Source organism: Dinoponera quadriceps, unplaced genomic scaffold (assembly GCF_001313825.1).
Source record: "Dinoponera quadriceps isolate SergipeBrazil2010 unplaced genomic scaffold, ASM131382v1 scaffold5896, whole genome shotgun sequence".
Taxonomy (NCBI): Eukaryota; Metazoa; Arthropoda; class Insecta; order Hymenoptera; family Formicidae; genus Dinoponera; species Dinoponera quadriceps.
Genome location: NW_014560199.1, coordinates 54,302 through 71,468, shown reverse-complemented (window position 1 = coordinate 71,468; position 17,167 = coordinate 54,302). Strand labels below are relative to the sequence as shown.

The window sequence follows — 17,167 nt, the reverse complement described above, 5'->3', positions numbered from 1 at the left end:
CTTCTAACGTAAAAATGATGTCGCGAAGAGAGATCTGAATCGTTGCGCCGATCGTGCCGACTATTTCATCGCGTCTCCGGCGAGGCCGCGTCTCTTTGCTCGCTATCGGCTCGGCTTGAAACATTGATAACCAACGTCGCGATTAATATGCAAGAGAGAAAACCGATGATAATTCCGACGCGACTGTCGATAGCGCTACGCCGTACCGCGCGATCTCGATATCGCCGTTCGCCGTCTCATTCATTGTGTATTTATTACCTCGATGTAAACCCGATACGTTCTCTTCCTTGCAGTCCCTGAAAAAAGAGATGGACTGGGAAAGGTCGACCGAGGAGCGGAGTGCGAGCAGCGAGATATCCACAGATTACAGACTCCCGCCAGATCCGGTGAGTTCCTTCTTTCCTGCGAAACATATATATATATACACACACATATATATATATATATATATATATATATTTCCAATTTATTATTGACTACTTTTTATTCTCGTATCCTCTCTTTGCTCTGCATATTTCTATATACATATATAAATATACAATATATATATACATACTATATATTGATAACCGTTATCGTCCCGCTCATCCGCAATCGTCGTCGGGCAACGGCGAATGCAGGAGTAGCCCGCGTTGTGGATGAGGCGACCGACGGTTATTGTTGCATCGATTCCCTCCGAGTCGCAACTGCAATTATACGGTGCGACGTGATCGCTACGTTACGTTATTATCACACGTCGAATCACGGCGGATCGTTCGTGACGCGGCCGGCCGGTGACGAACGGACGCGACTTGGAAGTATCGCCTGGTGGTAGACCAGACGCAGACGGGTGACGCTTCACTCTCGAAAGTCTCCGGCGATATATATGATCGTGTACGTATGTACGTACATACGTACGCACGCACGCACGCGTGCACGCGTCGTGTACGTGTGTGTGCGTCGAATTCACTTTGCATGTGGGTCTCTTGCATGCGCCCAAAAGTGCTTTGCTGTTTTGCTGCTCTCCCTGCCAATTCGACGAAGAGAAATCGTCACGGGATACAAAATGAGAGATCGATCGGAAGATCACATATTTGAGGGTCGACGCAGCGACGAAAACGTATATCGCTCGTTGAGAAATGCATCACTCACATGATGATCACTACCCGCCCTTTTAGGATCGAAGCTTTCCGCTATTTGCAACGCGACACGTTTTCAAACTCTTCGGCGGGACTAACATCGAATGAATTCGCTTCGTTGATTACGTCGAACCGATACCTCGGAAAGCGTGATCTACCATTCGGCAAATTGCCGGTCGGTTATTACGATGACCACGGGCGTGTAAAGTTTCGTTGCGGCTAGATTCGCGGAGTACATATAAATAACGTTTATGTAACGGTGCAACGATCGAGAAGAAAAGGGAGGAGAAGTATAGCGGAATGATTCTCTCCGAGTATCGCACGTGTGCGCGCACGTGTGTGGGAGGGTACGCACACATGCGTGCACGCACGCCCGTACGCATGCACGGTAGAACAGATTTTGGCGTTCGAAAGCTCGAAGCGGAAGAAGCTGCATTACACCCGCCGTGAATCAACTCGTTTGAAAGTTCATCGAAGCAGCTTACCGAAACGTGTATACGCGAGGACGATTAATCGCGCGTATTTGCCAGTTGATAATGTCGCTAAACGAATGAGAGAGAGAGAAAGAGAGAGAAAGAGAGAGAGAGAGAGAGAGGGAGAGAGAAAGAAAGAGAGAAACAGCTTTTCCCAGAATAATTTTATGGCTTACACACAGCTTTCTCTGTGTCGAGTTTTTATTCGTGCGCCGTGTCCGACGCCAGTCTGAAAACTTGATCGAGGCGTAATAGGCGAGGAAACGAGATCGTGCATGCCCGTCTACTGTGGCGAGTATATTGTCTTTTTTCCGAACTAATTCACTGTCCATCACGCCCCTCGTACATATCCCTTTGCTTTCTCCCTACCTTCCAACATACACACATACATACACGCATACACACAAACACACACTCTCTCTCTCTCTCTCTCTCTCTCTTTCACTCTCTCTCCTTCTCTCTCTCTCTCTCTCTCCCTGTTCATCTATAAATATCTCTCTATCTCTCTATTTCTCTTGCTCCATCCTTCTTATCCCTGCTGGGACATCCGCTTTTTCTGTTGTTTATATGTCCTACCTGTTTACCTGTCGGCCCGATTTCTAAACATGAAAATGTGAAAATTGTCAGACCGAACCGGATCACATGTATTCATGGTTCATTTTTCTAGAGTCGAATTCTTCGCATTAAATTTTATCTCGAAACGAAGAGGTGCGGCAAACACGTTGAAACTAGGACACATTAAAAAGTTCCGATTGTGCTGACGCGAGAAACTGAATAACGCGAAACTTTCGTCCTCGGTCTAATCGATTTCACATCTTCGTGTTTCACACGTCACCATCCTTCCACCTATTTGGCGTGCGCATTCTTTTCCTTACTATACGCGTGCACACGTGCATTTCGCGTCAAGCAGCGTGTATCGGCCGATCGTAAAAGCTCTCGTCCTTTTCCAACCGAATCCTCGTCCCATGCGCTTTGAGGAGACCGAGAAAGAAAAGAGTACGCTTGGAGTCTATCACTCGAAAGAGAAGAAAAATGACAAGCGAAAAGAGACTATGAAAAGCCAGACGAATCCTCTCCCGTCCTGCCAGCCTGTCTTGCTAGCTCACTGTCAAGAAGTTGACCTTCGTTTTTGGCCATGGTTGTTTTTTACTACATTTAAATATTATATATATACATAAATATATATACATATATATATACACGTACGTTATGTATACATCGCATACGTTTATACACTGTGATATATATATATATGCATACATGTATATGTATAATATGTATATATACATATATATATGTGCATATGTATATAAGTATATATATGTATATGTATGTGTGTATATATGCAGATTGTTGACATATTCATTATACCATTTGTTACTTTGTAATATCTGTATTTCGATTTGTCGTTTTGGTTGAGTGCAATGCCTTTTGCTACGGCGAATAAATTTGCGGTGCGGCATACGCTGCGAGTACAATAAAGGGAGGAGGGACGAGAGGGACGGGTTGAGAACGAGGCTGTGAGGGTGTCATGGGCCCGTATACATATATATCTCTGTTGCCACTTATATCTACGTATATATATATATATATATTTATCCATTTATTTATATATATGTTATGCGAGATGTCCCTCCCGGAACTTTATTGCTGTTCGCTTTATTCATGGATCTATTGACCAATTTCGAGCCAATATTTATCCTTAATATAAATTCGCTGACACGCCGTGCTTCTCTTTGATCTTGATATCATCGGTGTTAAATATCTTCGTCGCTTAAACTAACGAAGTAAGATTCTGAGAAAATCTATTTGAAACCGGTGAATCAGCTTTCGTTACTTATTCGCATTCTTGGAATTTACGCATATTCAGAGCGAAACTTTTCGTTTGTAATTTTTGTAAATTAGCGAACTCTTTAGTGGCTTATATCACGTTTAACGTTTCAAAGAAAAACAGGGGACATGATTATTTTTTCGGATTGGTCAAAATATTCATAAAAAGAATGGCGATAGATCGGGGACACCCTGTATACACGTATATATACATACATATATACATATACATATATATATATGTATGTACATCTCGTAACACATTCGAATAGTTTGTCATACATGTGCCTGGGGTGCTCGGCGTGCCAAACAAAAATGAGCGTCAACTTCTTGTGATACCGTCTTGTGTGCTGCTGAGAAGCGTTAGCTTCTCGCCACGCCGGAGACACTTTCTCCTCTAAAGGAAATTAGAGACGGATGGGAAACAGAGGAAGAGAGAGAGAGAGAGAGAGAGAAAATAGAGAGACAGAAAGGGAGAGAAATAAAGTGAGAAAGAGAGAAAGGATTTCGTTTAGTCGCAACACGTGCTTATAGTAGTGTCGAGAGAACGAGCTTGCCTGTTCTTTCTTTATTTTTTTTTTTACCGAAAACTTAGATGCATTAGAGAAAATTAGTCGCGAGAGAGAAAGCGTAACAAGGGAGCACGATGCGAGGCGAAAGAATACACTTTTTTTCGTTCGTTCGAGCTTGCTACGGCGCTGGTTTGTTCTACAAACAACACGCCGCAATGTGCATATATACATTGTATATATGTATAGTGTATATATGTACATATATATACATACATATATCTATATAATGTACACATATGACTGTATCTGTGTATTCTACGGATCGAATAGCGCCGGGCCGAACGATTTGTCGCGTTATTACGTTATATATAGCAGCACAATTCATCTAGTATCGTTTCGTCGGGATACTTTCGGGAGTAGGTCAAAGAAAGAAAAATTACTGAAAAAAGATTAAAAATAAAATTGGTAATATGGAGTAGAATGAAATAAAGAGAGAGAGAGAGAGAGAGAGAGAGAGAGAGAGAGAGAGAAAAGAGATGAAGAGAGAGAAAGAGAAAAATAGAGAAAGAGAGAGAGAGAGAGTCTTTCCCGCGGGGGTAGAGAGCGCCAGAGGGAAGACAAGAAGTTGATGTTCTTGTTTGTTTGGTTGCAGGAGTTGATGGGTGTGGATGAGCGGGTGTTTGCGTGCATGTACTGCGGTGCCTCGTTCCTCCACCAGAGCAAGCTGACGCGGCACATCCTCTCGCACAGCCTCGAGTCGCTCAAGTACCGCGAGCAGGCAGCCCACCTGCAGCTGCAGGCTCAGCTGGGCCTCGAGCCCGGCATGCACCTGCCGCCGGAGGCCCACTATCCCGCCGCGGGTACGATCGAGCCGATGGACTTCGAGCTCGCGGCCCACTCGGACCCGACCTCCGGCGTCGTCCTCTGCAAGTTCTGCGGCAAGTCCTTCCCGGACGTCGGCTCGCTGATCGCCCACCTACCGGCGCACACCGGCGATCGGCCGTTCAAGTGCGAGTTCTGCGGCAAGGCGTTCAAACTGCGCCACCACATGAAGGACCACTGTCGCGTGCACACCGGCGAGCGGCCGTTCCGGTGTACGTTGTGCGGCAAGACCTTTTCGAGGTCGACGATACTCAAGGCCCACGAAAAGACACATTACCCCAAGTATGTGCGCAAGTTCCTGTCCCCGAGCCCCGTGGACCCCTCCGAGGAAGAGGCTCCGCCGCCGCCACCACCGCATCATTGAGTTCGCCTTAGCCTCAGCAGAGATCGCCTCACCAGCGCCGACGACGACGATCGCCGTCGCGAAGGACAGCCCGGTGGGCTCCTGCGCGTCCGCGTCGTCGTCGTCGATCGGCGACGGCGGTATCGTTCACGGTGCCGCCGTCACCATCGCGACGCGTCCCTACGACGTTTTTCTGCATCCGCACCCCCGTCTCCTCTCGTCCACCTGCTGCTGATCGCGCGCGTAGCGACGCGCCGCGACACGGACCGTGACGCGCGACTCTCCCCGCGTTAACCGGTCCGAGCGACGGGGCAAGATAAGCTGGCGGTATTTCTAGTTAGTCCTGTGATTTTGGTTAGGATGGTTGGTAAATGCGTGTTCAGGGGGAGGGACACGTTAAAACGAGCTCCCTCGTTTAATCAGTGCTTTAAGACGAAACGTTTAGCTTATTATATACATATAAATATAAATATATATAGATATATATATATATATAAATTATATATACGTATATATATATCGATAAATTATTGAAGGTATATATATACATATACACACACACACGAGCGAGACGGGGTTAGCGAAAGGAGGAGCGTGGAAGAGTGGGAGGGTAAAACGGGCATAGCGAAAAACGGAACGAGAGGTTAAACTGAGGAGGAGGCGAAAGGAAATTTGAGCCGCCACGGTTGGTGCTTTTAAGAGATTTTGATAAAATGCTGTGAATATTATATTGATTACGATTAACTATAAATTATTGTAATAATGTACTGACATTGTACGATGTACGATGCGACTGTTGTTGATACGATTGAGAATATTTTATACAGTTGACACGGGGGTGGGAATAGAACGCGCGCCGACGATACGACGGAAGCCGAGGGTGGGGAAGGGGGTAGGGAGGAAACGTCCACTTAGCAAAATTCGACACAGTGCAATTCGACTCGGTGGACATGTTTATGAATCCGTAATAGAGAAAGAGCGTAAGGGAGTAAGAGTAAGAGAAAGAGAAAGAATATATGCGCGTGTGTACATATATGCGTGTGAATAAGTGTGTGTGTGCGTGTGAGAGAGAATGAGAGAGCGAAAGAGAGAGGAAGGATTTTGTTACGAGTGCGCTGGCGTTATTGGCTTCGTCGAGCAATTTTCGTTCCTGACTTTTATCCGTGACAACACCTTCGCGCGAGTCGACCGTGGATGTCCGATGCGCGTCGTAAGAAGCGCTTCGAGTTCCGGGGATTCCCTCTGCCTGTCGCGCACCGCTCTTCCTATGCAATGCGTGCCCTCCGCGGTTTCCATTGCGTAGCCTCTCTCGGACTAGTACGCGGACCGGGAGTACGCGACGACGCGGTGGCCATTCAGACAGTGCAATACTTGACTACACACACCGCGCTTTACACAACCGTTTACTCTCGTAGTCCGATTCTTATTTAACTAGCGTTCTTATAAGGTAATTAGATAGCCTAATCGCGTTGACCGCTCCCCTCCGGGTGATACACGTTCTTTCGTTCCACGCGACTTCGTCTCTAATTTATTTAGCACCTGGGACGAACGGGCAGATACTTATTACATTTGGACGCGCGTATCCTCGGAGAGAGAGAGAGAGAGAGAGAGAGAGAGCATTCGCGCGCGATGCTCCCGTCAACGACGGGATATCGACCGTTCGAATCGCAAGGCTCAATGCGACGCAATGTGCAAAGGTAGGGTTCGACACGGTGCTCCCGTAAGGGATACCGAAACGTCGTTGAGGATTCGTCGTCTATTCGCGCGACTCTTGGACGTTTCAACAATTGCAGTCGCCTCTCAGGTCGAGACCCCTCTTCTTCCGATTATTCGTGATTTATGATGGCACCGCGGAAACTCTTCTCGCAAAGAGAGGGGAGAGAAAAAAGATCGGTCGAGTTTCCGAGCGCGCGAATGTCGACGCACGTCACACACACACGGTGGTCTCGCGTTTTCCGCGCTCGGCCGAGTGACGACACGAGAAACAGTATTCGAGATACTACGCATACTTTTGTTTTCCTATTAGATAAGGTAAGATAATAATAATTTAGCACGTACGGCGGCCTGCGAGACGGGTGTTTCTTGCGTTCTCTCGAGGAAGAAAAAGAAAGTCACGCGACCGCCACCACCACCACCGTCGTCGATGACATCGTCGTCATCATCATCGTCGTTGTCGTCGTCGGTGGTGGTCCGATTCCTCGTAGACCAAGGTACAAAGCGTAATTCTCCCATTGATTTTTCGCCGGGCAATTTAATTCGGTTACACGCGAGCGCACGAGGACGAAAAACAGGCGCGTCTTCGGGATCCTCGCGGTAAACACTATCGTGGCCGGGGCAATTGCACGCGATTGCGAGCGACGAGTTCTTTCCCCGACTCTTCCTTTAAGCGATTCGGCGAGCGCATTGTATATTTAGCAGCCACTTACTTTCCATCGTTCTCCTCGCGAAAGCCCCCTCACTTCCTCCGCCGCCGCCTCCTCATCGCTCCCCGCTCTCCCTCGTCGTCGGTTCACCCGCAGCGAGCGAAGTCGCTCGAAATCGATCGATCTCTGAAATATTCAACGCATTCCGTGCGGAGGCTTGCAACGGCACCGAAGGAATCGCCTCGCGGAATAGGAAGATATCGATTAATCGACGGCCCCTCTCGGATCGCCGCGAGTATCAACCCCTCCCTGCCGGTTAATCCCCGAAACGTTCATCGCTTGCGTCTCACGACGTTGAAGACGCGCGCGTGTTTGAAAAGCGTATTCGGGAAGATTGCTGGCTGACGAAATTCTTGAGACGAAGGACGCGCTGTTTTGGGGAAAAAGTGAATTTTGTTAAGGCGTTATTCTTAAAGGAATCTAACGACCTGGCATCGGGAAGGTTCACTCTCGAATTTTCGTCGAGTTCGACGATAATGTGCCACCGAATGAACTCAATTGCTCGAGGGAAATTTTGGAGCAAGCGGAATTCAGCCAATTTGCTCGCCGTCTAACTTTTTTTCACACGCGAATCTTTCGCCTCACTACGGATTAACGAGAGAGTCTACGACATGTTGAAAGTGACAAATTTCGTGACGTTACCAAAGCTTGCATTTCAGTGATTCTGACGAGCGAATCTTTCAGCTTCGCGCACATCGTATATTCTAGGTTATTTGTAATATCGTCACAAAGATCTATAAATGTTTCAAATTGAATTCGTGCCCCCACATTTGCCATGTATCTTTTTAATTCGGTCAATTCAATCCTAATTGAACTTAGTTTAACTTAACCCAATCCGATCGAGTTCAATTCAAAGTTGAATCAAGCGCGGAAATCGAAAGCAACATATCTCAACAATCAGAGGCGATTTTCGTTCGATTCGAAACGTACGTTACACGGAAAACGTCGACCTCTGTATAACATATCTCGAAGCCAAGGTCACGTCCCGTTCGATGCGTGAGTTTTCACGCGAAAGTGATCACTCCCAATGGTGGTTACAGTGTTACCCCAACCGATTTCCGCTCGTGTCAAAAATCCCCCTCTCCCTCTACGTATATATCCGTTCGGAGCCAACGGATCCGGAACGTTTTCATCGAACTTTGCGAAGAGAGTAACCTTTCCCGAACTGCGGACGAATTCATTTTTAGCAGTGTTAAAATTCCACGCGATGACATTCGGAAGGTACATCCGAGGCGCGACGAAAAATTGTCGGCTCGTATTCCCGATTCGAGTACATTTCGGCGTGGGTCTCCTCAGGATTGAGCGTAATGGCGCGCGTACTGAGTAGCCGAGCACTGATTTGACTTTGAAACTGTGATGATTATACGATTATTGCCGGAAGAGCGAGTGGTCGTTATCGCGCGCTCGTTCTCTCTCTCGCGCGCTATCAGCCGCGTTTCTCCCTTGGCGATGGAAGCATCTACGTCTCCGTTGGCGATCGTGATCCTTGCGATTTCTGTGATATTTCGCGAACTCACACTTTTCATTAGCGCGCGCTACGCACTTGTCACTCGTCGTCTTTCTACATTCCATCGCTATCTTAGTCTTAATTGTAGCTAACACACACACACACACACACACACACACACACACATGTACATATATTGTGTATATACAGGATGTCCTTTAAGTCCAATATTTTAAAAGTTATTTCTCAAAGTCATTTTATGAAGAAAAGTTCACGTCAACATGTGGTCTCAAAAATCACATTTCAGAGATATAGAATGTTAAAAAAATTCTATAAAATTATCGTTTTTTCTTAATCTCCTTAACGAAAAGAAATTTCTTTTTTGAACTTAAGCTGAAAAAAGGCTATTACTTTCATTTTTTATCTGTAGTCGCGGTTTTGTAAAAAATTAATGGTGTAGAGAAGCGGGGTTTAGGTATTACATTATTGCCCTGAACTTGTGCACGAATTAATTAATTTTTTGTAGATTTTTTATATATTTCTTTAAATTACTTATTAAAAAAATTGTCTTGTCAAATTTCAATAAAGCCATAAACTAATATTTGAAAGATATTTGCAAGATATTAAGAAGAAACGCGGCAATTTTATAAAATTTTTAACATCCTATATCTCTCTCTGAAATAATGCTTTTAAGACTGCGTATTCACATGAACTTTCCTTCATAAAGTGACATCAAAAATCAACTCCTAATATATTGGATAGTACTTAAGAAACATCCTGTACATATGCCCACATATATATATATATATATATAGTGTCCTTGTCTTTCGAGCGTTGAACATTTCAAAAGAAGGTACTGGTGTTTCTTCAACGTGTGTGATTTAGTTGTGATCTCTCTCGAGAGCGGCGTGAAACTTAATGCGAAATCCGGTCGTTCCGTTCCGGGTTAGAGTTTAGAGATCGTCTGTTTTAAGAACAAAAATACGCGCATTTCATCCTCGGACTGCTTCGTTTATGAAAAATGCGCGGTACGATACGCGCGTCTTTCGGGAGACGTAGATGTGTGAAGAGCGAAGAAGTATTTCGCGAGAGCGAACGCGCGCAAACGACGTCCTCCGCACGAATTTCTCACTTCTGTTGTATAAAATATAAATTGTTGACTTGTTGTCATTCGACAACGATAATCGAACTACGGCGTGATTTCTTTTGTACATACCCGTCAAAGAGAGAAAAGGACAGCGCAAGAAAAAAGAATACGCGCGCGATTCGCTGCGCGTTCTCGACGAGCGGAAGGATGAGAGAATCCCGTTCCGTCGGCGACGCCGCGCGGATCACGGGGACGCGCGTAGTTTTAATTAGAATATTCGTCCCGACAAATCGGCATTCCTCTGAAAACGGGATTTTAATTAATATTTACGAGCGACGGTGTCGTTAATGACTGGAGGCAGCGCGAATATATCGAAATGAAAGTTCGCCGCGATTCAACGAGCCTGATTAGAGTTGGCGTTTGGCAAATGGATCATAAAGTTTCCGAATACCGTATCAAAAATGTTGTCAGCAGTTGTAAATTCCGGAATACGATTAATTAAATCTACAACGCGACGTTACACACACATACACATACAACGGCGCGGACGTATATGTGCGCGCGTCCGTCCGTCCGCGGTATTAAAATAATGATATCGCGAATTAAACATTCGACTCTGCGCGCGCGCTCCATCTCCCTCTTTCTCTCTCTCTCTCTATCTCTCTCTCTCTCTCTCTCTTTCCATAAACTCGTAACTCTATATATTATTCCTGGCCGGAATACACCGCCGTTCCCGTCGTCATGTGCGTTTCGCCGCGAGCTCTTCGAGTCGGCATTATTTCACATTCACACGTCCGTTCATTAACTTATTCGGTTAATCGTATTTCACAACCTAAATTGAATTTGGCCAATCGCAACAAGAAACTTTCGCGAGTTCCACATGGCTGTTGGACGATAGACGAGGAACAACGACTTCCGTTGCTGTTCTTCGGATCGGGATAAAAATTCGCAATGTGCACTAAATGGCTGAGTAGCTTCAGCACGCAACGCAATTAAGTTACCAGTATTTTCTAACTGTACAAATTACTGATTCGACATATCCTTCTCGCTTCTTTGAATAATGAATAGATAATAAATTAATAATGCATACGGTTAAAAAATCCTGACTAACTAGATGCATTGCGTGTTAAGGCTGCACTATGTAAAAGAAATCAGTCGGAACAGCTGGAATTCAGTGAAACGGATTGAATTTCAAGGTTGTATGCGAACTAATTGCCCTAACTCTATCAACAAATTTTCGTGTCCCTCTCTTATTTATGTAAAACTAGCTTAAAACTTAATTCAGCAAACCGATTGCAAAGCTGACTGCAACACATTCTCAGTTGTACTTATCATATTTAACTTTCCAACTGGAGGTAGAACTGTTCGTATATTACGTAATTAGATCAACCTCTTGAACTATTTGAAGAAAACAACCTTGTTATAAATACAACTCTATACGCATATTTTTATTTCGTTAATTTTTTTACTGTTGACTATATTTCATTTATTGACATTCACATGTTAAATTGTTAACTTGATCCGATTTCTATTCAACTTGCTCGATTGCAGTTTGCACGACAAAATTTGCGTGATCCTGAGACTCGGTTCTTTTTTTTTTGTTTCAATACATTTGTCGGCTGGTGTGTATACGAGAAAATGAAAAGTATACCATAAAAAAGTGATAAAGATCGCGCGGCGCGACGAAAATTGTGAAGCGCGAGTCAGTGTTTCAGAAACTGTCACGGGCGTGCGAAGGGTACTTAAAATGTACTTAAAAGTATACACCGTGGCTCGTTAACGCGCTCGTTCGTTCACGCGCGTTTGCTTTTTTCCTTTTCGTTCGAGCCGGCTCGATAGTCGTCAACGACGACCGTATCGCCGAAAGTATCTATTCGCGCGATATCGTCGCCGACATGCGTTAGCGGAAGAAAGTTTGCGAAAGTTTGCTTTGTCCCGATGAATTTCAAAACGCACTCGGCATCCAATAAAAAAATATATGTCTCTTGAAAATTACTGAAAAAAAAAGTTCATATCGGATACTGGAGATTCACTCAGGCGAAACTATCGGACAACTTTTCCTCCACTGACCGTGCAATCTTGCCGGGCAGGTAATGCTGCGACGAAACGAAAGAAAACTCTTAAAAAACAGAGAGAGAGAGAGAGAGAGGACGGTGCAAAATAATGTACAAATCGCGGCGGTTGCTGTAAAATTCATATCGCCTGCGTGGACTCTTCGGCGCGTATCTTCGCGTTCGACTACGACGACACACGCGGCGTGTTCGCGCTAATTTTCCACGTAATCGCGCTGAGCCACGCACTTTTTATCGTCCCGATCCGTGGTAAACAGTCGGGAGAGTTTTTCCGCTAGTGCAAACGCCGACTTATCGGCGATTCTTTTCCCCGGCGGGCGGCCGTCGTCTGTTATCCACCGCGCGCGAATCGATCGGGATGAAAAACGCTGATACCGAATGAGAATTCCGCGGGCGTAACCTTGTAATCATAAAGGTCTAAAAATACAATGAACGCACACACGGAGCACGCTGCATAATGCGCGCCGTCGACGCGACCGCCCCTGCGTTATCGCCTTTGCGAACGTGTGTGTCACCCGCCCGCCCGCTCGCCCGAGCGCGACAGATAAATCATAAATTGGGCAGTGACACTCAAACGTTCCGGGGGCGCCCCCGGACAATCGAAATCTCACAGAATCGATTTTTCTTCCGTTCTGCCTGGAAAAGAGAGAAAAGAACATGGAGCCCCGCGTGGGAATTTTGCTAGATTTTCCCAGATATTGCATAGATTTCGCTCGGAATGTCTAAATTTCTCCTAAAATTGGTTATTCTACTGTGACACCACAATTGAAAGTTCCATTCTTATCCTAACTATGTAGTTGCTGCCTGGAATTGAATCTGGGATCTCTCTTTTCTTAACACGTGACATCAATAACACTTTTAAGAAATCAGAGAGAGCGAGATCTCATTTTTACACCAACTATTGAATTCTACATAATAAAAGATGAAAAAAGAAATTGAGACACAAGTATTTTATATATTTTGTCTAACAATTCTGTTGTACAATCATGAGCATAAAATTCGACATTGCTTTCTCTCGATGCGTTTCGGAACATATCGAGAAAAAAACAGAAAATAAAAGAACCCATCTTCTGAGAACTTCTCAAAAGCAGATTTTTTCATTGAATGTCGGCTACGTTCCGAATTACATCGAAGAAAGAAACGTGTCAATCTTTGTTTTCGAGATTGTACAATGAAAAGTTGACGAAATCTTCGGAATAACATCGGAGAGAACGAATTGAGACCCGTTTTGGATTTCCCACTTAGAACCGTACGCTCGAAATATCACACCTCTAACCCGAATTTTCGTAGATTTCCCAGCCATAATTTTTCTCCCCCTTTTTTTGGAAAATCGCACTGGGACCCCAATTAGATCACAAGAAAACGCGGGGCAGTTGTGCGCGCGAAATGAAGTTCGGTAAACGATCGACGCGGAGATTCGCGCGACCCAGTTTGAACTGGAAAAATAACACTTCGACGTTGGACACGATTTTATTCTCCTCGTGTCGTGGATAAAATCGCTGGACTGCTGCTGGCGCGACGCCTCGCGTGTTTCCATTATGTTAACCCGTTGCGCGCGCGCGCGCGGTCAACCCAATTTCTTCTCGACGACTCCCGTGCAATTTTTGCTCCCCCGCCCCTCCTCATGCGGTTTCACGTTCGCTCGCCGAATTCTATTCGCTGCATCTTGTTCGTTTCGCCGTTCGTTCGTATCACGCGCGTCCTCCGACGACGTGTTCTCGCGCGCAGAAATGCGCACACTCGCAATTATTCATGCCGCGAACGCAGAACGGCCTGAGACGGCCGATCTCGCCGTTAAAGTGCAATCGAGAGGAAAATTAATGAGCGGCACGACGCGCACCACTGGCCTACGGTACAATCAGTTAGCAAAGTTCCAATTAACCTAGGTTTTAGGTCATTCAATGGCTCGCGTGCGAAAGAGAATGAGAGAGAGAGAGAGAGAGGCAGGTAGATAGAGAGAAAATGCGGGAGAGTGGTTTGACGTTTAGCCTCCTCGGCTATGTCGCTCCAAGGTTCTCCTATTTCAAAGGAATCCTCTTTCCACTCTGTGAAACTCGCTTCGGGGTACTCCGTGTCTCGCGATTGTAGATATTTCAGTTGTCCGCGACAGGGTGGCTACACCAATGCGCAATATCTTTCTTTATCTATACACGCTGAGATACAAAGTTATATATATATATAAATATATATGATATATATATATATTTATATATATTTATATATATATTTCTTTTTCTCGTGTGTGGGAAAACACGATGTCATTATCGGTGCGCGCGACTATCGAGTCGCGTCATAAATTACAAGCGATTATTTATAATAACGCGGGCGGATTTTTCCTTCTCTTTTTTTACTGGTAATCTCGTCATTGTCGTGACTTTTTCCGACTCCGTCCTTCGTCTTGAGTGTCGCGTTCTCAACGAATCATGCGTTCGTACTCTCTAAATTTCTTGGAACGAAAATTTACTCCAAGCGACGCTGAAGACGCCACTCGGAATCGGAAGAGAGAATGTTTCGCTCGAGCTCAGAGTGAATTCTTATCTTGTACTAGCGAATATGTTAGCCGATTAGAGCGCATTTGTTCCTGTAACGATGAAATACATCAGTTTCACTCTTCAGTTTTGAACGGAAACATGCATTCAACTATTTAGAGTGAAGAATTCACGCTGTACGAGTGAAAATTCATCCGAATTCAAGTCAGTCTATTACTCTGCTTTTCGAGCGGAATTTTATTCCAAGAATTACAGAGAACAAGTTCGAGACTCGCACGACGGAGAAAAACGGGTGATACGTAGAAAAACGTAAGCAGTAAAACTTAAGGAATAAACGAGTTGACCGATCATATTCGAGAATTCTTAAGAACATAAGACTATTATGTTGAAATTCTCGACTATGATTGGCCAATTCACTTACCAGTTAAATCCTTGTATAGAAATTTCTCAAAATTTTTCCGGATCTTGCATAAATTTCGATCAAAAAAATGCTCAGATTTGTCTAGAAATTGGTCACGTTATAATACCAATTGAAAATTCTATTCTTATCCCAAATAAGGCTTTTCTCTGGAATCAAAACAGAAATAATATGAAAAGCTTTCTTCTAGTAAGTAAAATTGGCATACTTTTATAGAAACAAATAGGGAATTTTATTTTTATATCAACTATTGAACTTAATAATATAAAAAATGAAAATAGAAAATAAAAAAAACTATTAAGTATTAACAGTTTATATACATTTGTATTCGAAAAGTGTAAATATTCAATGCTTCTTTCACTTATAAAATAAAAATCGGAATGCAATTTTTGAAAAACTTTGAGCTCAGTAATGGGATCTGTTGGGGCTCCCCCACATTTACCTTTACATGTTTGACACATTGCGTTTCTAACGATTAGAGATCTGCGTGGATTTTCCGATCGGAAACTGGAGCTTTTTGAAAAATTCCAAAGACCAGGATCTCAATTAGATGCTAAGAAGTGTTCTATGTGATACTTTTCTGCTTACGTTTTTTGTGTGTTGTGACGTCCTGTACGCGTTGGCGCGATCGCGCGCGACATGCCTATCGGCAAATTTTCGGTTGAAATCGAACGCTTCCCGCATATCTCGTCGATGCCCGTCGTGTTATCCCTCTTGTCCTCCTTTTCCTCCCTTCTCTCGCAATTTCCTTTCACCCTTCACCACCGTGAATCAAAGCTGATCGATCGGGATCGAGTGAGACGAACGGTCATCCGACTATCCGCGTAAATACGCGCGGGATTTTGCTTGAGTATTCCAGCATTGCTCGCGCGATTTTGAGGCAGCGATCGGTTACTCGAGTGTACGTCCTCTCGGTTCTACCATTGTGAATCCTCGCGCGAAAATGTACGTGCCTCAGATATTATTGTACGTCGAACTGCGTTGTATATAAGGAGAATTTGTATGTATATGTTGTATAAGTATGCGCGCGACACACATATACACGGAAACACAGGCAGACAGGCATACACGCACATGTAGGCTTCTGTTTCGCTTGAGGAGAGTAGGAAGGTTTGAACTTATGAGATGTCAGTAAAATTTTACTCGTTACTATAGATATAGAGGAATTTATTGAATACGAAATCCTTACGTTCACTATTTATATTTTATATTATCGATAAAAAATATATTTAAAAAATAGTAACATGTCGAGCAGCCTGATTCATATTTCGCTGTACGTATTGTAGTTTTGCAGGAATTGCAATTATTCAGTTGACATTTTAACACTCGTGTCAATGGATAAATTTTTTACCTTTCCGTCAATGCACTGGGTATCTGCAAAAAAACATCAGATTGGTGCAAAAAAATTTTGTTTTACTTACGGTGATCTGAAGCGTCACAAAAAAATTCGCCTAAAAGCGTAGGAAAAAATTATAATATTTAATTTGGAATAGATACCCATCCATTGACACAAGGGTTAATAGAAACGGACGACGTTGTGTTTCGAAAGTTTTTTCTTTCTATAGATTGAAAAGAAAGAAAAACATTTGGTAAAGATTAATAAGATGGCAAAAAAAAATAAAAAGATTGCAGAAATGAAGTGCTTTCTATTGCTATAGAATCTAAATAAACAATATTTTTTAATAAAGCTTAGTTGTAGAGATTTGTGTAGAAAATTTAATATTCTTTAATTTAAAGTTACACACATATATCGATATTTTTATGCAAAATCACAATGTAATGCAAGATGGATTGGGCTGCAGCAGATCTACATGTTTGTGTGATTTGTTAACATCTTTTAATTTCTTAGATATATCTTATCGTTAAATAGCCTATAAAAAGATTTCGTATTCAATCAATCCTTAAGCCAGCGGCACACGATGTTTGTTTTCGTGCTGGATGCGTTTTAATTGGTGTATTGTCGTCCATTTTTGGAAATGCACCAATCAGAAGAACACCGGTATTTCTATCGTGCAAGCAATCCAGCGCAAAAACAAGCATCGTGTGCCGCGCTGGCTTTATATCTGTAGTAAA

At 43.9% G+C, this 17,167-nt stretch overlaps 1 protein-coding gene across 3 annotated transcripts in view; it reads left to right on the top strand.

The window, feature by feature from the left end:
- LOC106750675 (zinc finger protein 628-like) overlaps positions 1 to 17,167 on the top strand; it is an 81,325-nt gene that overhangs the window by 38,435 nt on the left and 25,723 nt on the right. For 2 of the 3 annotated variants that reach the window (XM_014631178.1, XM_014631177.1), the window contains exon 3: positions 294 to 386. In XM_014631178.1, coding sequence (XP_014486664.1) covers positions 294 to 386 — 93 coding nt within the window. Of the gene's footprint in view, positions 1 to 293; positions 387 to 4,585; positions 9,612 to 17,167 lie in introns of those variants that run through there. The other variant, XM_014631180.1, reaches the window with a different exon arrangement.